Genomic DNA, 23,190 nt, shown 5'->3' with positions numbered 1-23,190 from the left:
GATGGGTGGGGACAGATGGCATGACCTCATGGAACTGGTAAGGTAGAGAGAGGGAAAACTTGCCTCTGTATAGAAAATCCCAGCTAAATCTTCCAGTGGTTCCAGCTCAGGTTCAGTCCCTGTAATTAGAAAAATGGGGCACTATGATTTGGCAATCCTAAATTTCTGGATCTCATGTCCGTGTTAGAGGCAAGGAGAGGGCATGGTACAGTGATTGACAGCTTATCCATTGAAATGGAAAGGAGAGGACAATTGCTTCTAGGCCTTTTGGCTAAGACCAAGTGAAAGGAGAGGACATTACTTCAAAGGGAAGGGGTGCTATTCAGAGCAAGGGAGGGATGCTGAGCAGTCAAAAATGACAGATGGCCACAGCAGTCCTATTCCAGTGCTGGACAACAGGGCAGCACCTGGATGAGTCCTTGAATATAATAATAATAATAGGCCGGGCACGGTGGCTCATGCCTGTAATCCCAGCACTTTGGGAGGCCAAGGCGGGCAGATCACCTGAGGTTAGATATTCGAGACCAGCCTGGCCAACCTGGTGAAACCCCATCTCTACAAAAGTTAGATGGGCATGGTGGCACCTGCCTGTAATCCCAGCTACTCGGGAGGCTGAGGCAGGAGAATTGCTTGAACTCGGGAGGCGGAGGTTGCAGTGAGCTGAGATTGCACCACTGCACTTCAGCCTGGGTGACAGAGCAAGACTCCGTCTCAAAAATAATAATAATATAGCTTTTAGAGTATCCTATGCAAGTACTCTGCATACATTGTCTTATTTAATCTCATTTAAATTTGAAGTGAGCAGTTTTGAGTCCCAGCTCTGCCATTTATCAGACCCTGGGCTTGTCACTGAAACCTTTTGAACCTGTCTCCCATCTGTAAAATGGGAAGAATACAGCCCATTTTCCTGGAGCGTAGGGAGGGTTCCCTGGAAACTGTGAAGGGATACACAATGTTAGGAGTAGGAAAGGCTCCCGGTAATGCTTGCTCACTGATCCTGGGTGCAGACAAGGAACCAGGAGACACTTTGAGCAAACCAAAAGGCGTTCAGGCCAAAGAAACGATGGGCTGACTTCCAGCCCCATTCCCTGGGAGCTCTGGGCTGGGTGGGGCCCTCCTGGCCTGGCCACTCTCCACACAGGTGAGAAGGATGGAAAGAGGAGTTAATGCATCACAAGGCTGGGCAGGAAGAGAGGATTTCTTCCTCTCACACGGGTGAGAAGGGTGGAAAGAGGAGTTAATGCATCACAGGGCTGGGCAGGAAGAGAGGATTTTTCATTTTAAAATGTTCTGAAATAATTCATATTTGCTTTGCAGGATGGTGTTGTGCGCTGTCAGCTCTGTAATAACTTTTAGGCCTTTATTTATTGTTTTGCCTTAATGATTTCATGTTGCTCCAGTGTCAAGAATTCTCAGTGTCTTGTAACACATAATGGCAGAGAAGACTCAGGCCATGGCAGGCATGGAGCGAGGGGGTCATGCTCCCTGACAGATCCCACTGGTCTCCAGGAGATGGCAGAGCCTAGAGCAGAAAGTGGAGGCCGTCAACCTCTGTGCAAAGTTATCTGCGAGCACTAATTCTCAACAACACCCTAGGGAGCTGGTACTATTATCCCATTTTACAGAAGTGAAAACTGAGCCTTGGAACAATCACAAGACTTGCCCTCTGATCTTGTGTGACCAAGCCAGGATTTAAACACAGGCCTGTTGGTGGGTCTTCAACTTTGGCATATATAGAAATTACCTAGAGAGGGCCAGGTGCAGTGGCTCATGCCTGTAATCCCAGCACTTTGGGAGGCCAAGGCAGGTCGATCACAAGGTCAGGAGTTCAAGACCAGCCTGGCCAATATGGTGAAACCCCGCCTCTATTAAAAATACAAAAATTAGCCGGGTGTGGTGGTGGGCGCCTGTAATCCCAGCTACTCAGGAAGCTGAGACAGGAGAATCACTTGAACCCAGGAGGGAGAGATTGCAGTGAGGCGAGATCCCGCCACTGAAGGGATCCCACTCCTGGGTGACAGAGCAAGACAAAAAAAAAAAAAGAAAGGAAGGAAAGAAAGAAAAAGAAAGAAGAAAGAAAGAAGGAAAGGAAGGAAGGAAGGAAGGGAAAAGAAAAGAAAAGACAAGACAAGACAAGACAAGAAAAAGAAAAGAAATCATCTAGAGAGAATCTAAAATATGGGTCCCTAGGACCCAACTGTGGAGATGGAATTCAGTAGGTCTAGGATGGAGGCTGAAGCTCTGCATTTCACAAGGTGCCCAGATGAGTCAGAGCCATAGGAACTCAGCTGGTGGCTGGGACCACACTAGTCACATAATCAGTGGGACCGAGTTCCTCAAGAATTATGGTCCCATGACTGGCCCATTTCTCTCACAAATGTCCCATCAGCTACTCCTGTTCCTCTGCCATTCTCCATCCTGTATCTCTGAGGGCTTGGACTGCCCCGCACCCTCAGAGCTCTAGCCCCTTCTGTGAAGCCGGGAGAGGAAGGGGAGAGGAGGGGAGGAAGGGGAGAGGAGGGGAGGAAGGGGAGGCTTTCTTGGTTGCCATGGTGATTCTCCACCTCCCAGTCTGTGGGGGGAGGCAGCTTCATTGTGAGCCTCCAGCCAAGGCCTGGAGGGCAGCAAGCTGTCCTGGGCTGGGAGGATGCAGAGGGGTGGGAAGAGGACTCTAGTCACTGGGGAGAGGGGAAGAGGGGAAGACAGGCTGGGGAACAAGGAGGAGGACCCTCGGTCCAAGGCAGCCGGAGCAGAGAGCCAGCCCCTCCAGATGCTGGGGCTGCCAGCCTTCAGCCCAGGGGGCGGAGAGGGGTGTGTGCAGGAGCTGAGGCTGACAGGGCCTGATGCTCCCTGAGCCCAGAGCTGGCAGAAGACCCGGGGCAGGTGGTGGCAGAGATGCAGGGACGGGTGAGACAGCTAGAGAGGCTGGCGCAGGACAGAGTCAGAGCCACAAGGGCTGGGAAAAACCAGGGCTCAGAAAGCAAAGAAGAGATAAAGAAAAATAAAACAAAGCAAGAGAACCCCTCAAGGACCCCAGGCCATGGCCCACTCCCACCCCCAGCGGGGCCAGGGCTGGCACAGCCTGGGGTCCCAGCCTGCTGGGCTGGGCTGGCAAACCGGATGGCACAGGCTGCGGCAGAGGCAGATGGAGCAAGGAGGGGCCTGACCCACGGCCCGCTGGGGAATGGCTGGGATTGTCTGTTCTTTGGAGCCCTCCCACTGCCCCCCAAACCTCCTGCCTCTGGGAGCATGCTGGGGAAACAGGGAGAAAAAAAGAAGCAACATTTCGGAGCCAGCCGTCTCCACCTCCTCCTGCTCCATGTTGGCCTTCTTTCCCTGCCAGTGGCACGTGCTGCATGCTCCCAACCTGGCTCTGGCAAAGACCAGGACATTGTTGGGGGGCTGCAGAGTGATGTAGGGGAGGAGAGAGGAGGGAAAGATGCTGGGAGGCGACAACTCAGAGGGGAGGAAGAGGAAGGAAAGGAGAGCCCTGGTAGAGGCCATCCCTCACCACCAGTATTTTTGAAGCAAGCACTTACTTGGTACCAGGCCCCACTGAGTACTTCCTGTGTATTCACCCATTTACTCCTCCCAACAGGCCTATTTCATAGGTGCTGTTGTTCTAATCCCCATTTCATAGATGAGAAACTGAGGCAGATAGGGGTTGAGCGACCTGCCCAAGCGATAAGCCGGGAATCAGCAGAAAGAGGGTTTGAACCTAGGAGAGGTTCAGAGGTTGCTCTCTTAGCCACTACACTCTCCTGCCCTTCATGCCCCTCACCCACGCGTTGAGTGTTTCAATATTTTTTCCTTCTTACCCGTCTTTTCTCAGTGTTTCTCCAGCCAGCCCTTATTCCTTCTGGTGGTGTGTCCCAGTTTGCCTGGACCTCTAGGCCAGCACCAGGACATGAATGGCCGGGAGTAAACACATCACGTGTATGGACGCATGGACACACGGACACACATGCACGACTGCTGCGGAGTCCACCAACATGTGAATGTATGTACACATCCCTACAGAACAAGTGCGCACACCCATGTGTCTGTGTACGTGCACACGGGGCCATTCACACGTGTGAGGCCGTCTTTCATACCACACCCTGGGTGGGTCTTGAGTTCTCACCCACAGAGCATTAACTGTGGCAAAATAATCCCAAACAATGGTTGAGTCAAAAAAAATCTGTTTGGCTTTGTACTAAAGTGCTGCTTGGCATATGGGGTTTTTGGCAATACATTTACCTTTCTAGGTTTAGCTCGGGCTGATGTGGCTTCCCGCGTGTCAACCTCTGAGAACCTGCCAGATGCCAGGCCCTCGGCAAGGCACTACCCAGACGGTCTCTCCACGCCTCACGGCAGCCATGAGGCAGGGCTTGCCATCCCCATTTTACAGACAAGAACCTTGAGACAGCGAGTTCCCATTTGCACAGACTCACAGGGAGAGTGAGGATTCGAACCCCAGGGCAGTTCAAGGGTCGGTAAAGCTTGAGTGCCTGCAGGTGGGTTGTGAGCCAGACATGTGACCTCCCAGGCGTGCCTCATCCGTCTGGAATGTGGCTGCCTCACCGTCTGGTCACGTCTGGGCCCCTCTTCTGCAGCGAGGCTGGTGGGTATGGAGGGGCTGTGGTGGCTCACGCTGAGCTGCTCTACAGAAGGCCCCACACAGGGCCGGGTGCAGCGAGGTATGAAAAAGGCTTTTCCCCAGCGATGACGAACACGATAGTGATGGCTCAGACTATACAAAGAACAGACAGACTTATCACCACCACATAGACACAGGCATATCCATTCCTTCAGTATTTCTCAAGCACCTACTATGTGCCTGGCATGCCTCTGAGGACCATGCAAATAGGAATCAAGCTTGGACCCTGCCTTCCTTCCAATAGCTTAGGAGAATAGTGATCAGGTGTGGAAACAGCTTTCATTACAAGGCTGAAAAAACCTGAATGCTGTAAGAGAAATGCAGATGAAAAATGAGAGTCTACTTCCCACTGGGGACATCAAGGTAGCCCTCCTGGAGAAAGAGGCTCCTAATGGGTCTTGGAGAGTGGGTATGATTTGATGCAGTAATGAAAGTGAAGGGGTTCTTGGTTTTCTAAAGAACACAGTTCAAGACATAGGATGGCATATTGGCGGGTGGACATAGGGAAAGCAAGTAGCTCCATTTGTCTGTGGCAAAACTGTGTGAAGGGAGTGGCAGGAGGTAGGTTAGGGTCAGATGACAGAAGATCTTGAGACGCTGGACTAAGAGTTTGGATTTTATAGATAAGGGGGAGCCATCAAAGACTGTCGAACAGGGGAAATCCTTGGGACCTGTTTCATTTAGTCTAGACTAATCTGCAGTTGTGAACAAAGTAATAGATTGGAAATATACATGCATGCACACATACACATACATGCACATCTTCAGAAATGTGCAGACATGGCGGACCCAGTGGCTCACACTTATAATCCCAGCACTTTGGGAGGCCGAGGTGCGGGGATTGCTTGAGCCCACAGTGAGAACTTATCTCTACAAAAAATGAGGATCACTTGAGCTCAGAAGGTCAAGGCTGCAGTGAGCCATGATCGTGCCACTGCACTCCCACCTGGGTGACAGAGCAAGACCCTGCCTCAGACAAAAAAAAAAAAAAATGTACAGACACACATGTATATGAATGTACACTTCAAAAGCAAAGGATTAATTCCTGAACCCAGCTATTTTAAAATTCTGGATTGTATTTGTTTATTTAAACATGGCCGGGTGCAGTGGCTCACGACTGTAATCCCAGCACTTTGGGAGGCCAAGGCAGGCGGATCACCTGAGGTCAGGAGTTTGAGACCAGCCTGGCCAACACGGTAAAACCTTGTCTCTAACTAAACATACAAAAATCAGCCAGGTGTGGTGGTGAGTACATAGTCCCAGCCACTTGGGAGGCTGAGGCAGGAGAATCGCTTGAATCCAGGAGGCAGAGGTTGCAGTAAGCCCAGATTGTGCCACTGCACTCCAGCCTAGGTGACAGAGGGAGACTCTGCCTCATAAATAAATAAATAAATGTAATACATTCACAGTATCTAAAATCCAAATGAAATATAAGCAAATGGCTGGGTGTGGTGGCTCACACCTGTAATCCCAGCACTTTGGGAGGCCAAGGTGGGCAGATCACCTGAGGCCAAGAGTTCCAGACCAGCCTGGCCAACATGGCAAAACCCCGTCTCTACTAAAAATATAAAAAATTAGCCGGGTGTGGTGGCAGGAGCCTATAATTGCAGCTACACGGGAGGCTGAGGTAGGAGAATCGCTTGAACCCAGGAGGCAGAGGCTGCAGTGAGCCAAGATCATGCCATTGCACTCCAGCCTGGGCAACAAGAGCAAAACTCCTTCTCAAAAAAAAAAAAAAAAAAAAAAATATATATATATATATATATATATATATATGCAAATATGCTGAAAAATTAAGCTACTTCTCACCCCATGTTCCAGGGCCCCAATTCGTTCTGTCCAAAAGCAAGTACAGTGGCCAGTTTGAGAGCTTCCTTCCAGAGACCTTCTGTGTTTAGACAAGCAAGTACCCAGCTGCATTGTTATTACATACGTTTTTCTGCACCTTGGTTTTCTCGTGTAATATACCTTGGAGATCCTTACATATCAGTACACGGAGGGCTGTCCTGGTCTTTTTAACAGCAGTATACTCCTCCATAATAACGGGACATTTACATTATTTCTGCTCTTTTGCTCTTACTAAAAATGTTGAGCACCTACTAAATGTGCCCAGCACATTTATTGAGCACCTACTATGTGCTGGGCAGCATTCCAGGTGCTAGAGATAGAACAGTAAACAAAACAGGCAGAAGTCCCTGCCCTCATGGAACATGACTTCTATTGTGAACGTGTGAGTACATCTTCAGGATACATTCCTAGAGGTGGAACAGCCGAAACAAAGCATCTGTGCATTTTTAAAATTTAGTAGATAAAGCCAAATCCCCATCCCCACCAAGACAGAGTCTATCAATTTACCCTTGCAATGTATGGGAGTGCCTATTTTCCCACACTTTTACCAACAAAATGTTATCAGATATTTTTATGTTTGCCAAGGTGACAGGTGAAAAACAACTGTGATTTTAATTTGCATTTCTCTTATGATGAGTGAGGTTAAGCATCTTCTCATATATTTGAGAGCAATTTCAAGGCTGGGCATAGTGGCTCATGTCTGTAATCTCTGCAGTTTGGGAGGCAGAGGCGGAAGGATCAATGGAGCCCAGGAGTTCAAGCCCAGCCTGAGCAACTTAGGGAGTCCCCATCTCTACAAAAAAAAAAAAAAAACAAAAATTAGCTGGGCATGGTAGTGTGCGCCTGTAGTCGCCTCAGGAGGCTGATGCAGGAGAATCACTGGAGCCCGGGAGGTCAAGACTGCAGTTAGCCATGGTCATGCCACTGTACTCCAACCTGGGAGACAGAGCAAGACTGTCTCAAACAAACAAAGCAATTTCAGGCCCTTTCCTGTCAACTTTCTAATATCCTTTGCTCATATTTTTGTTAGATTGTGGATATTTTTCACACTGAGCTGTGGATTTTTTTTTTTTGGTCTATTAAAGAAATTAGCTCTTTGCCTGTGGTGTGAGCTGCAAATATTTTTCCCCTAGTTTGTCATTGGTTTTTGTATTTTGCATATGGTGGATTTTTTTTTTTAATGCAGACTTGTAAAATGTGAAATAAAATTTTAAAGAAATTCTGCTCATGCACTTTGCCTCCTTATGGTGAAATGTTTGTTAGGATTGAAAGAGATATAGGCTGGTGCAGTGGCTCACACCTGTAATCCCAGGACTTTGGGAGGCCGAGGTGGGTGGATTATTTGAGGTCATGAGTTTGAGACCAGCCCAGCCAAAATGGCGAAACTCTTCTACTAAAAACACAAAAATTAGCCAGGCATGGTGGCACGCTCCTGTAATCCCAGCTACTTGGGAGGCTGAGGCATGAGAATCACTTGAACCTGGGAGGTGGAGGTTGCAGTGAGCCCAGATTGTGCCACTGCACTCCAGCCGGGGCAACAGAGCAAGACTCAGTCTCAAAAACAAAAAAAGAAAAAAGAAAAACAAAGGTATATGGATGCCAACAACACAATCTTGGGTTCCATTAATAAAAGCACATGTTCTGGCTGGGTACAGTGTCTCACACCTGTAATCCCAGCACTTTGGGAGGCTGAGGCGGGTGGATTATCTGAGGTCAGGAGTTTGAGACCACCCTGGCCAACATGGTGAAACCTTGTCTCTACTAAAAATACAAAATTAGCTGGACGTAGTGATGCACGCCTGCAGTCCCAGCTACTAGGGAGGCTAAGGCAGGAGAATCACTTGAACCCAGCAGGCAAAAGTTGTAGTGAGCCGAGATCGCGCCATTGCACTCCAGCCTGGGTGAGAAGAGTGAAACTCCATCTCAGGAAAAAAAAAAAAAAGTGCACGTTCTAGAAAAGGAAGGTGAGAGTCCTATCCTTTTCTGATGCTCCATCTTAAGAGGTCTTTGGACAAAGGGGGGCAAGCTCAGAAGAGGGTAACCAAGATGGTGACTGGGTTTTAAATCAAGTCACATAAGGAATGGCAATAGAACTGGCATCTTTGAGCCTAGAGCAGATCGCTGTCTATGACTATCATCTGAGGCAGTGGGACTAGCCTCATGATATAAAACCAGTCCGTATGGTGGAGAATCTTGGAAGCCAAGAGTCAGACAATAGAGCTCTTTTCAAGGCAGAGCTGTCTGAAGGTGGAATAGCCTATTTTGTGAGGAAGTAGTTCATTACCAGAGATGCACAAACCGGAACTCGATGACGACCTCTCAAAGATGCCAAGGGTTAGGCCACATCCCTTTCAAAACTCCTTCCAATCCTGAGACCTCATCATTCTACAAGAATACAAGGAATAGGCCTCGTGTGGTGGCTCACCCCTGTAATCCCAGCACTTTGGGAGGCCGAGGTGGGCGGATCACGAGGTCAGGAGTTCAAGACCAGCCTGGCCAATGTGGTGAAACCCCGTCTCTACTAAAATACAAAAATTAGCGGGGCATGGTGGCAGGCACCTGTAGTCCCAGCTACTTAGGAGGCTGAGGCAGGAGAATCGCTTGAACCCAGGAGGCGGAGGTTGCAGTGAGCCAAGATCACGCCACTGCACCCCAGCCTGGCTGACAGAGTGAGACTCCATCTCAAAAAAAAAAAAAAGAAGAAGAATACGAGGAATATTAAAATTCCTCATTTTACAGATGAAGAAAAGGGGGAAACTGATATGCATTGTGCACCTACTTTGTCCTAGGCACTTCAGCATATATGACTTGATTTTAAAGGATGAGAACCAGGAAGGTTAAGTGGTTCACCTAAGGCTGCACAGCAATTTAGAACTGGAACCCACATCCCCAGTCTCCAACTCTAGAGCTCTCTCCACTGAACCTCCTGTCCCTGATGAATAATTAAACATATGTTCACTGCATGTTTATTGCATACCTATTCTGAATGGACACTAACGTGGACAAGAAAAGCACATTGTATGCAGGGTGTTAATAAAGTCATGGGGTCTTTGCTCTGCCGAAGGTCACTGCCTAGTGGGCAGGTACAGGTGCCATCTCTGCGTTGCTTGATTTAATGCAAATTGTGTCCCCTGGAGTTGTGCAATGTGGTAGCCCCAGATAGACCGATAAGGAAATATGAAGCGATTTGGCAAGTGTTGTAATGAAATCACACACAAAGTGCCATGGGAATGTAGAAGGCATAATTAGTTCTACCAGGGAAGTGAATCCAGGAAAGCTACACAAAGGAGGTGATGCCCGAGCAGGGCCTTGAAGAATGTGTAAAAAAACAAAAGGCAGAAGAGAATAATATGTATATTCATGCCACATACATTTATTGAGCAGTTCCAGGTTTCCAGAGATAGATGAATAATTCACTATTGAGTAGGGGAGACAGACAAATCACCAATAAATTGCCATAGCGTATAAGTGTAACCGTGAAAACGTACTCGCCAGGCAAAGTGGCGATAGCTCCTTCTGGAATCAAGTGAGGCATCTGGGAAAGCTCCTGGAGAAGTGATATCTGAGATTTTAGGAACCAAAATAAATATTTTTCCAAGCTGATGATAAGGCAGTTGGGAGAAAGGGAAAAGCATTCTAAGCAGAGGGAATGGCACGTGCAAAGTTTCTGACTCTTGAAAGATGATTCTCTCTGTCTTCAGGTGCCCAAAGCAGATCTGAAAGGCTTGAGTGGAAAATGTGGGCATGGTGGGTCGCCAAGCAGGAGGTGGAATTGACATACAGGCGTTTGGGCAGGACCCACCGGGTTTCCAGATGAGTGGGGAAACGGCATTGGTGTGTATCGGGATTTAGGAGGCTTAGCAACCTTCCCTTCAAAGTCATGCCCCAGATTGAGAGCTGGAAGAGAAAAGTGTGAGCTGTAAATCCCCAGCTCCTCCCGCTGTGCCCAGTACTACAGAGCTAGGAGTCTCCACCAGCTCTCCAGTCCCACCGCTGCGACCCCGGCTAATCCAGCCTCCTGGCCCATCTGACACACACTTCCACTTAACATTTTGTTAGCGACTCTATAAACGAGCTCTCCCTGACCTTCAATCCCTGGCTAATTGCTGGTTTCATGTACAAGACTAGCTTAATTTTACGTGATAATTACCTGAGAGTGGCAATACATATGGCATTGCATGTTCGAAATGTCAGGCCTGGAAATCTACCAAGTGGCCATAGTCAGGGGCAAAGGGAGGAGGCAGCCAGGGGCCACGAGGAGAGACAAAAATTGTGGACACTCAATGCAGACAGAACTCCAGAGAAGCAGGGTCCTGGTCTACAGCAGGTCTCAGAATCCTCAGCTGGCACAGTACACCCAGGGGCACAGGCCAGAGGAGCGGCATGTGCCGCAGCCTTACATGCGCATGTGCCCATCTCGGAACACCAGCCAAGTCAGAGGCACAGCTCATACACGCTCTCAGTCACCTTTTCAACATACGCTCACTGAGCCCCTACTATGTGCCAGGCAGTGTACAGGCAATTGTACTAGTTTCAAACTCCCACCCCACCCAGGGAAGGTAGGAAGATGTGGAGGGTATGTTTGGGTTGTCACAATTATTTGGGGGATGCTACGGGCACTGAATAAGCAAGGCCAGGAATGCTAAATGGCCCACACAGTCCCATTCAAGGAAGAATTGGCCTTCCTGTTGCTTGAGCCCAGGAGTTCAAGACTAGCCTGGGCAACATGGTGAGACTCCATTTCTACAAATAATAATAACAATAAACCAATTAGCCAGGCATGTTGGTGTGCACCTGTAGTCCCAGCTACTCAAGAGGCTGAAGCAAGAGGATCCCCTTGAGTTCAGGAGGTCAAGGCTGCAGTGAGCTGTGTTCTTGCCACTGCACTCTAGCATGGGCTACAGAGTGAGACCCTGTCTCAATTTAAAAAAAAAAAAAAATTGGCCTCCCCAAATGCCTGTGGTGGCCCCACTGTGAAACACCCTGTTGAAAACCATCACATCTAAGCCAGGACCCCAGCCCGAAAGAAGCCACGTGTCCTCTGCCCTATTGGAGATTACAGTTGGGGAAGGAAGACAATGGCAAGGACTTGTGCTGCATGAGAGAGTAATGGAAGGGGACCCAGGAACATGTGACAGGTGAACTGACAGAGTCCAGAGTTCAGAAAAGACCTCCCTTTAAAAGTGACGGCCAGGCACGGTGGCTCACGCCTGTAATTCCAACACTTTGGGAGGCAAAGGGCGGTGGAGCACGAGGTCAGGAGTTCGAGGCCAGCCTGCCCAACATGGCAAAACCCCGTCTCTACTAAAAATACAAAAAATTAGCCGGGCATGGTGGTGGGCGCCTGTAATCCCAGCTATTCAGGAGGCCGAGCAGGAGAATCGCTTGAACCTGGGAGGTGGAGGTTGCAGTGAGCCAAGGTCTCGCCACTGCACTCCAGCCTGGGTGACAAAGAGAAACTCCATCTCAAAAAAAAAAAAAAAGTGCCATTTCAGAACTAAGCTAGACACAAAAGGATTAACGTGGCAGGGTTCCACTTCCATGAAGTACAAGAGGACTGAAATTCATGGAGAAAGAAGTAAAAGGGTGGTTGCCAGAAGCTGGGGGAGGAAAGATGGGGAGTTATTGCTTAATGGGTACAGGGTTTCAATTTGGGACGATGAGAAAGCTCTGGAGATGGACACTGGTGATGGTTGCATAACAATGTGAATGTACTTAATGCCACTGAACTAAACACTTTAAAATGGTGGAAAATGGTAAATTTTATGTTATGTGTATTCTACCACAATTTAAAAAAACAGTGCTTACAAATCTTAGTTGTGCGCCGCCGTCCCCTGCCAAAAAAGTGTCATTTCAGCTGCATTCTAAAGGAGGGGCAGGACACAACTCATCCACTCATTTGCTGCACAATAGTTGAACAGCACCTGTAAGGCACAGGTTTGGAAGAATTTCTGTCTTCTGCGTCTCAGGTTGGATAAATAAAGCAAGTTCTCTGCCTCACAGTGCTTCAGTCCAGCTAGCAAGAGAAGCACGTCTCTCTGGTACACAGAAGAATGAATCCAGAGGGGGGACCCACACAACTCAGAAGAAACACACCGAGGAGAAAGGCAGTGCATCTGGAGGACGCAGGGAATTAATGCTCTTTGGAGAAGTGGCCACAACATGATCTTGAGAGGTGGGGGTACTTGTATAGGCTGAGATGGGGGAGAAGCCAGCCCAGAAACTGCCTCTTTCCTGGATGACCTCTGTCCCCAAGACCATTTGGGGCAAAGGAGCTATTTACTATAGGAAGTGAAGACCCATTTTTCTCCCAGCACCTTTGGTGCCTAGAACAGCACTTGGCACGAAAATAAGTGAATACGAAATGGTATCTGTGTGTGTCTGCACCACGTGCCACACACCTGGGTACACACATCCACTGCAGAGGGGCAGCTCAGGTTCATTTTTTCCTCATCACTCCAGGGAACAAGGCAAGGCAGGGAAGGTCTAGAGCCCTGTGGCAGTGGGGCAGGGGGGCATGGGCAAAGAAGGAGAAAGGGTGCTTCTGGTCCCCTTGGGGGACCCTTCTGTGGGAAGCCCATGCACACACACACTCAGAGGCACACAGGCCACAGGATCAGGTAAGAGGCACAGTCCCCAGATGAAGGCAAGTTCTAAAAACCCCTTTAGCCTCCTCACCCATGGAACTGTGGACTCCTAAGCTGTGTTGGAGTAAATTACTTGCTTAATGAGATTTCAATTAACACAAACAAATTAAAATTACTTTGGTAATTAAGCTGCTGTGAACCTCGCCAGCAGCTCTCCCTCAGACCTCAGATTTCCATGGGGAAGGAGCTGGGAACGGGGGTCCACTTGGACTCAGGCAGCAGTGCTGCTGGGACCTAGGCGGCAGGGGGCTCCTCACCTTGGGGCTTCCACCCCAGGAGCCACAGCTTCCTCAAACCAGAGGTGGGTGTAAGGGAGGGTGCAGTACACAGCAGGCAGCACAGGCTCTAAACTTCCATTCACATCGAAGCCCTGCCACTTGGTGGCTGTGTGACCTAGGGCATGTTAATTAACCTGTCCGAGCCTCAGTTTCCTCATCTGCAAAATGGGTTAATACTAGTAACCTACATCATTGGGTTGTGGGAAGATTAAAGGAATGAAAGCATGTAAGAATATAGAAGAGGGCCTGTCCCACAGCAAAGGGTCTTAACTCACTTTACCCTGTGTGGTGCTATGGGGGGACTTTTCCAGTCTTTATGATTTGCCTTGTCCTGAACCCCAAACCCCTCCAGGAAAGCCCTATTTCTCTGAGTTAGGTGAATGAAGACCTACCCACAGAGGTTCCCTTGGAGGTGAGGTTTCTCCAAGTTCTGTCCCACCCAGGCCCCCATCTCTTTTCATCAGAGCCAGCAGCTCAAATCTGGGAGCTATAACACTCAAATCTCTTGAAGAACAAACACTCCTGTCTCTGGGTCACAAAATCACCCCCATTCTCCCACATGAGAGACCAGGAGGGTTAAGTAGTGCTGATGTCACTGGCCCCATTCCGCAGATGAGTAAAAGGGCTTAATGACTTACCTGGTGGCTCAAAGAGAGAAGCAGTGCCCAGGGCTGGCTGGAATCTGAGGAACCCACATTCTCATCCAGTGCTAACAGAACTGTAAACAATTTCAGCCTTTCTGGAGGGCGCAATGCTAAGTGTATAATAATTTGAAATTATTAAGGTTTTAGATTTTTTTGTTCTTTAAAGTTTGTAGCATTTACACTTTTGAAGTTATTAAAGCAAAAACTACACTAAGCCTTTTGGGACAGCCGTGTGTGTGTGTGTGTGTGTGTGTGTGTGTGTGTGTGTGTGTGTACTTTACATATAACATGTTTTATTTATATATATATATATATATATATATATATATACACACACACACACAAACACATACACACACACATCCCAAATGCCAAATGTCATTTTTCTCTGTGGTGGTAGAAAATACAGATGGTTTTTGTTTTACTCATTCATTCACTCATTCATGCAATAAATATTTTTATTTTTATTTATTTTTAATTTTATGAAGACAAGGTCTCACAGTTGCCCAGGCTGGAGTGCAGTGGCATGATCTCAGCTCACTGCAGCCTTGACCTCCCAGGCTCAAGTGATCCTCCCACCTCAGCCTCCCGAGTAGCTGGGACCACAGGTATGCACCACTGAACCCAGCTAATTTTTTATTTTTTATAGAGACAAGGTCTCTCTATGTTGCCCAGGCTGATCTTGAGCTCCTGGACACAAGCAATTCTCCCACCTCGGCCTCCCAAAGTGCTCAGATTACAGGCATGAACCACCACACCTAGCCAGCAAGTATTTTTAGTGTCCATGAAATAGCACAATGAACAAGACAGACTTAAACCCTGTCTTCGGGAAACTCACAGCCTCTTGATGAAGATGGACATTGAACACAAAACGACAAGGTGAATATTATAGAAGAGGAAGGGTGGGGCCTCAGATGCCCATTACAGAAGGAAGCAATGGAGAGGGTGAGGTTTGCCATAAACATTTATTTCTCTTGTAATTAGACTAAAATAAAACAATGTATACATTTTTAAAATGAATCCCAAGGGTCCCATAACTAGTTAGTAACAGAACTGAAAGTGGAAACTAAAAGCATTCTGGCTCCTGGGCAAATGATTTTTTTTTTTAACTGACACCCCCCCCGCCCCCGGGAAGTTTGAATAGCATCCTAGTCTTCAGTAAAAAATATCTCAAAACTCTCAAAGGAGATGTCTGACAGAGGTGGTCCTATCATCTATGCACCTCGTGTCAGATGGAGGAGATATATCCCCATTCATACATCCATGTCAGATGGAGGAGGCTTTGTGCGCACGCGCGCACACACACACACACACACACACACACACACACACACACATGCCCCTCTGACTCCTCCTGGCATGCCCTCCTTCATCTGTGTGGCCTTTCTGGATGATGAGAGATGTTACTGGGATCCAGAAAGGGTCACTCCAATTGGCCACACACATACGCCCCATGCCAGATGGTACTGGGTCAATGGGCAGTGGGTAGCTCACCACCACTCATCTCTGGAGGAGGAGTCCCAAACATTCCTTGCTCTCAGTGGCCCCGGTCTCCCCACCAGCTGACCTCCAGTCCTGTTTCAACCCACCCTGGCTGGGTCTGCCATCTGGGGGCCAGGCAAAAGGGAGAACATCTCAGCACCCAGAACCTCCCACCATCTCTCCTTCCCACTCCCTGAGAAGTGCTAATCTCACAGGGCCCTTCCCCTGTAGACCCCTTTTCCCTGGGGAAGGTGAGGGTGGTGCCATCCTCTAAGTGCCCAGCTTGGGTGAGGGCTGCTGGAGCCATGATGCCCTCCACTGGGAGACGCCACCCGATTCCATGTGCCATCTTCTCCTCCCCTCAGACTTCATGTATCATATTTTGTGCTGACTTCAGACAATCAAGGGAGGAGGACACAGAGTTGTACTTTCCAAGTAGCTGGCAACCCTTAATCAATGTTAATTGGCTCTAATTAGCATATGTTAATTAATGATATTTACTACAAATTAAAGGTATGAGTGCTCCCAGAGGTTTCCTGTTCATCCAATTAGTGCCAATTAGTTGTAATTAACACGTGTAAATGAGATTCCATTGAACCCAAAACAAACAGCACAGAATCTCTCAGATTCCCCCTTGCACCTTTTCAATCAGCCAGAGGAGGGGGTGGAGTGTGGAAGGTGAGGGAGAGACAGGAGAGAGACGCCCCAGACTGATCTCTTGCAGGAAGCTGACCCTCCCACCCACCCGGAATGAAAGCGGACAGAGCCACACTGGGCAGAGCGAGCCCCTGAGCATGCCCTTCTGCCCCTGGCTCTCCCTAGGGAGGGCTCCCTAAGGGCCCTGGCCTTGAGATGCTCTTTAGAGCTGAGGGCCATCCCTTGGACATCTCTGAAACTGCCAGGGCTTAACCCAGTGCATGGCACATAGTAGGTGCTCAGTAAAAATAAAATTGGGGGCTGGGCACGGTGGCTCATGCCTGTAATCCCAGCACTTTGGGAGGCCAAGGTGGGCGGATCACCCGAAGTCAAGAGTTCGAGACCAGCTTGGCCAACATGGTGAAACCCCATCTCTACTACAAATACAAAAATTAACCTGGCGTGGTGGTGCGTGCCTGTAATCCCAGCTACTCGGGAGGCTGAGGCAGGAGAATCGCTTGAACCTGGAAGGTGGAGGTTGCAGTGAGCAGAGAGCATGCCACTGTACTCCAGCCTGGGCGATAGAGTGAGACTCTGTCTCAAAATAAATAAATAAACAGGATGAATTAAAAGTTGGTTTCCTTGCATCAAGGTCCAATATCTTTAAATATATAAAATTAAAGGCTGTAATGGTTTTTTTTAAAGCATGCAGTGTTCTCTTCTCCGTAAGGTCTTCCCAAGGGGCCTACCAAGGGGCAAAGTAGGATTTGCCTCTATGACGTAATTTTAATATAATCTATATATGTCCACAGAGATTTTACTTCACTGCTAACGCTATTTCTTTTTTACTCAACTACTCTCTGAGGCCCAAACCTCTGCCATGGCTAGAGAAACCGCTACCATGAACAGTCAACTGCTACCCCTAGCCAACCCAGCGGCTCACACATGTAATCCCAGCTCCGTGGCTCACACCTGTAATCCCAGCACTTTGGGAGGCCCATTCGGGAGAATCACTTCAAGCCAGGAGAGCAAGACTAGCCTGGACAATGTCGCAAGACCCCACCTCTATCTTTAAAAAGAAATGCCACCTCAAATTATCCACCACACAGAACCCTCTGTAAAACGGGGATGTAAGATATAGCTCCCAATAACTTTTTTATTCCTAGTCACTTTGGCTACACCAAACTTTTACATTAATGTTGATATTCATTAATTTATTTTAGAGACAGAGTCTCTCTCTGTCATGCCCAGGCTGGAGTGCAGTGGCGTGATCTCGGCTCACTACAACCTCTCCCTCCCAGGTTCAAGCGATTCTCCTGCCTCAGTCTCCCAAGTAGCTAGGATTTCAGGTGCCCGCCACCATGCCTGGCTAAGCTTTTGTATTTTTAGTAGAGACAGGGTTTCACTATATTGGCCAGGCTGGTCTTGAACTCTTGACCTCAGGTGATCCGCCCACCTCAGCCTCCCAAATTGCTGGGATTACAAGTGTGAGCCACCGCACCTAGCCAATATGTATTATTTTAAAATATTGACTGTAGACAGTGTCAGGTGCTGCTTCAGGGGCTGGGGATACAGGAGTGAACAAATCGTCAATGAATCCTGGCTCTTGTGTAGCTCACATTCCACCGTGTACTATTACCTCCCACCTTGGGATTCGGATGTATCTAGAGTCAGAGTGACTTGGGTTCATATCCTAGTGCTGCCTCTCAGCAGCCGTAGGGTAGGGTTATTTAATCTCTCTTGGCCTCGGTTTATTTATCTATAACATGGGTATGCTGATACCTATCTCAGAGGCATATTATGGGGAAGATTAAGCTCCTTCCCTTGTCCCATTCCCTGGTGGGGCAGAGTTTGGAGTTAAGCCACAAGGAAGGTAGAAAAGAGGGAGGCAAGGGTGCGGCAAACCAACATGGCACATGTATACATATGTAACAAACCTGCACATTGTGCACATGTACCCTAGAACTTAAAGTATAATAATAAAAAACAAATAAATAAAATAAATAAAAAACTATTAACAGAAAAAAAGAAAAGAAAAGAGGGAAGTAAAAGCCAGAAGATCACTCTGGGCTGGCAAATGAATGTCTGATTAAGTCCTCCTCTCGACGTCTGGGTTGGCTATCCGGGCTGGCCACGACAGTCCCTCCTACCTGTGCGGCACTTCACAGTCTACAAAGCTATTGCGTGACTAGCCTCCCAGCAAATTCTCATCAGCCACACGCTGGGTTAGGAAAGTGGGTCCAGGAGGAACCTGGTTTAGAAAGGGGGAGTGTTTCTACTATAAAGACACATGCACACGTATGCTTATTGCAGCCCTGTTCACAATAGCAAAGACTTGGAACCAACCCAAATGCCCATCAATGATAGACTGGGTAAAGAAAATGTGGCACATATACACCATGGAATACTACACAGCCATAAAAAAAATGAGTTCATGTTGTTTGCAGGGACATGGATGAAGCTGGAAACCATCATTCTCAGCAAACTCACACAGGAACAGGAAACCAAACACCGCATGTCCTCACTCATAAGTGGGAGTTGAACAGTGAGAATACATGAACACAGGGAGGGGAACAACACACACCAGGGCCTGTCGGGGGGTAGGAAGCCAGGGGAGGGATAGCATTAGGAGAAATACCTAATGTAGATGATGGGTTGATGGGTGCAGCAAACCACAATGGCACGTGTATACCTGTGTAACAAAGCTGCACAGTCTGCACATGTATCCTAGAACTTAAAAGTATAATAAACAATAATAATAATAAAAAAAAGAAAGGGGGAGTGCTCCCTGCATCATGCAGGGCTGAAGCCCAGACATCTGACTCCTCCCAGCATGCCCTCCTTCATCCGTGTGGCCTTTCTGGGTGATGAAAGATGTCACTGGGATCCAGAAAGGGTCACCCCAACTGGCCAGAAGCAGGGATTCACCCACTTATGCCAAAACTGAAGGTGGGTCTTGCATGTTGAGGCACCAGGGCCCCTTCAGCTGGAATAAGATTGCCTCCAGGTCAGAGGCCACAGCACCCATAGCTCTTGCGTCCCCTCCTTTGCCATCTCAACACTGCCCCCACTCTTGGATACTCACGCAGGGTGTTTGATCATTTCAGATTGCCTCAGCATCCTCTTCCACAAAGCAAGGGGGTATGCTGAGATGGCCCTAAAACCTTTTCGACCTGATGTTCTAGGATTTTGGAGGTCCTCTGCAGAGTGCTGGCCCCACTTCTCCGCTGATAGGCAACCATAGAAAGCCTTGGTTTTCCTCCTCCTTGGGGGAGCTGTCCCACCTGTGATGGCCTAACGGGTCCTGCTCACTCTCAGACCTTTCTCACTGATTCGACGTCATCTTCCACCCCCACCCCTACCTTCCCTGGGATAGTGATGAACCACCAGACATGGTCCCCAAGAGACCCAGCCTCAGAAAAAGTTCTCCATCACCCTGATCAGACCAAAGTCGATTTGGAGGCCAGGGGGAGGACGGGAGCCAATGGTGTTTAGTAAAAAGAGCTCAAGTGGGTTATCTTCAGGGAGGGGCATGTGGCTGCAGAATAGATGTCTGTCCTGAGGACTCTTGGGGCTCGCTCTTTCTTCCCTACCGCTGCACCCCACCCCAGGGCCAGCAGGGCATGTGGGAGGGAGACTGGAAGCAAGTGAAAAGAACACTCTGCTGAGTGCTCTTCCTCCCAGCAAAAATAAAACTACCACGGTTGGAGGCCTCCCTGGGCCAGGCACAGTGCTAGGCCATTGACTTGCATGATTTCCACTTAAAGGGGGTGGCATTTGCTCCATTTTTTATCTCTAAGTGCTGTGGGCATCTTGGTCTCGGCCTGGTCAGCTTTGGGACTGATGATCAGCCAATTCTGGCCATGGAATAGGAAGATTGCAGTACATGGTGAGGAAAATGCTGCCCACTGTGTCCCACCAATCAGCACACACATGCACATGCGTGCACACACACACACACACATGCACACACATGCACACACACACACACACACACACGCATCCCTCTCCTCTCTCTTGGCCAGGTGGATGCTGGCTCCATCAGCCTGGGCTGAAGCTAGATCCAGGGAGAGGAGGCTACCACTAGGAAGGCCACAGGTAAAAAGCTAAAGGAATCAGGGACATGAGTGGGGCAAATTCTCAGCTTTCAATGACAAGAACATTGCCTCCAAACCAGCAATTATGGGTGCCCATGAAACTCGAGGGTGGAGAAAAGGGACACTGGCAAAGTGTCTGCTTTTTATCCCACTAATGCCTCTTGAGAAGTGATATCCCTCTAAAGCCAAAGTTCCTGAGATGAGGTTTAACATGGCCACTTTGGAAGAAAAAAAAAAAAACCCTCGGCTCCAGGAACGTAACAACAGAAAATAATTAAGGTCTAATAAGGTCAGTGTTCCACCTTAACACCTTTTCAGTTCCAGTTAAAACCTCTACTAATTTGCCAAGAAAAACCAGCCTCACTTGGGCCTTATTATTTGAATCACGTCCTGTCTCTTAATTTAAACGAGAGACTCACATAAGGATTTTTTTTTATTTTAAATTACAATGCCGACTTTCTTCCAGTTGATCACGGTATATGACTCTCTGTTAGAAGGCCATTATTTTTTGCTATGATTTACAAAGCATTTAAAGCGAAATCAATGTAATAAATATCAAAGTATTGTAATAGATAATTCCATATATTTAACTGGAGACACAGCACAGCCCTGGTTCAGGCAGTCAGGAGATGAGCAGGGTGAGGACGGGATGGGGGAGACATCTGGTATCCACTCTTTTCTTTTCTCCCCTTTTCTTTTCTCTGTATTCATTTAGCCAGGATTCACCCAGCCCTCCCTAAGATTCTGCACACTGGACTTGGGACTGTGGGGAGTCATGGGTGCTCAAGACACATCATCCAGAGGCCGTGGGCTGTTTGAAGAAATTCCTCTGCAACAACTGGCTCATGAATACTGGAGGCCACCGTGGGTGGGAGGCCACACTAGCACCCTCTAAGGAGCTGTAATGAGACAAGATTTCTCATCACAGTGGAGGAGAGGTCTGGGTGGGGGCAGGTCAGGAAAGGCTTTTGCTAGCATCTCCTCCTTTCTTCTTCCTGCTCCTCCCCTCCCCTTCTTAACTCCTCCTTTCCCTCCTCTTCCCCTCCTCTGCCCTCCTCTCATTCCTGTCTCTTCCCTCCCTGGACTGAGCTGTCTCTAGGCCTCTGGCGGCAACCAGCACATACTGGCCTCTGACTGGACAAGCTCAGCTCAGGACAATCAGCCCAGCATTTGCAGATGTGAAAGCCCCCGAGGAGGGCAGAAGTGTGAAGGTGGATAGGGTGCCCAGCCTTCATCTGCCCTCTCAAGTGTGTGACCCCTAGTGTTCACCCCCAGTGACAGAGCCCACAGCAGTGTTTGCAGGGCCGGTCGCTTTGAGCCTGCCTGCCCTGGGGCAGCGAGCAAATTTCAAGCTGCCTTCCTTCCTGTGCACCCCCATCTCAAAAAGGACCCAGAAGCAGGTTCCTTTCCAGCTAGCCCCTGACCTGCCACTCCGTGAGGAGCACCCCCAGCCCCGCCACTTCTTCCTGGCCTCAGAGCTATTGTGTGGGGGTCACACATCTGCTCCCAGGTGGGCTCTGCTCCCAGGTTCCTGGCTGGATTCAGAAACTCATGCCCACCAGTGAGGGGGCCACACATGGGCCACCAGCCTATGGGTGGGTCCAGATAACACATCTCCACTGCAAGTCATGTGTTCTGTCTGCAGAGCTATTCGAGTGCCATGGGATCTTAATAAGGGCTTTGTGGACTCAATGCTGCAGCTCGTGATGGGGTGTGGGTAGCACACTTTTAGCAGATCCCAGAGAAGGAAGATGTATGGTCCCTTGCCGTACCACCCCAAGCCTGAACCCAAAGCCCCAAGTCCCTAGCTCTGAACAGATTTCACCATAAATCCCAGGAGGGGACGGGCAGAGGGAAAGGGAACAGAGAAAAGAGATTTACAGCGAACTTGCTTCCTGACACCTCTTTGGCCCGTCCCATAAAATAACAATATCATCAGATAAATCATACAGAGTCTCAGGGGACCTTCCCCTTGTCTTTGTGGGGTCTTTGAGGGGAGATGAGGAGACATGGTCAGGTCCACCCAGCTGCGTTCTCCCTGGCAATATTCCAGCTGCCATGAGGACGTCTCAGATTTAATCCCTGGGCTATGCATGGGGTGGTGGGGTAGGAATGAGGTAGGGAAGAAGAGTGTTGGCTATGGACACCCAAGAGACAGCATGACATAAGAGATTCAGCATGAGCTTTGAGCAAATCCCGGCTCAAATTCCTAGCTGTGTGACCTCAGACAAGTTACTCAACCTCTCTGGGCCTTGGTTTATTTCTCTGTAAATGCAGGACATGGAATATCTACATGACAGGATATGTATGAGGAGTTATTGAGAATAATGTATGCCAAAGCCGGTGTATCGTAGGTACTTAAAATATGGGAACTATCGTAGCCACAAATGTTTTCTCTCATCTAGGATATAAAATGCTGTGGCCGTGTTCCCAGCAGAGGGAATCAAATGCTGAGCCCTCTGCAGAGACACCACACTCCCTTGTCCTCTCTGGCTATTGTCTCAGCCTTGGTCTTTGAGCTTAGAAAGGCAGAGCTCCCCATTAACTCACAATGTGACTGTAAACAAGTTTCTTCCCCTCTCCAGGCCTGTTTCGCATCTATAAAATGAGGAGGTGGAAAGTACTTGGTCTTTAAGGCCCAGTCCATTATAAGATAAAATCTCAAATCAGGAGAAATTTCTAACTGTAACCAAAGGGAGCAGGCAGGACCCAGACGCTGCAGGCGGTGAAGCCAGCTGAAACTGGCATGGTCATGCAGCCTGGGGCGGACGCTGTTGCCATCCTAGGAAGAGAGTGTAGGGCTCCATCCAACCGGTCCCACAACTCTGACCACCCCAAGTGAGAGATTCCTCTGCCTGCAGCCTGCATGGCCGTGGACACAGTCTGCGGCATTGCACCGAGGGACCTTCGTCCAGAGGG

General features: G+C 48.7%; 1 protein-coding gene across 1 annotated transcript in view; it reads right to left on the bottom strand.

Moving 5' to 3' along the window:
- Nucleotides 1-9,840: 9,840 nt before the first annotated feature.
- LOC101135405 (uncharacterized) overlaps nucleotides 9,841-23,190 on the bottom strand; it is a 29,990-nt gene continuing 16,640 nt past the window's right edge. Inside the window, exon 2 of the mRNA XM_019028456.4 lies at nucleotides 9,841-10,384. Within this exon, the coding sequence (XP_018884001.3) occupies nucleotides 10,185-10,384 (200 nt within the window). The 3' untranslated portion in view covers nucleotides 9,841-10,184. The remainder of the gene's footprint in view (nucleotides 10,385-23,190) is intronic.

Source organism: Gorilla gorilla, chromosome 4, assembly GCF_029281585.2.
Source record: "Gorilla gorilla gorilla isolate KB3781 chromosome 4, NHGRI_mGorGor1-v2.1_pri, whole genome shotgun sequence".
Classification (NCBI taxonomy): Eukaryota; Metazoa; Chordata; class Mammalia; order Primates; family Hominidae; genus Gorilla; species Gorilla gorilla.
The sequence above is the reverse complement of the archived record's forward strand: the minus strand, read 5'-3'. Positions and strand labels throughout refer to the sequence as shown.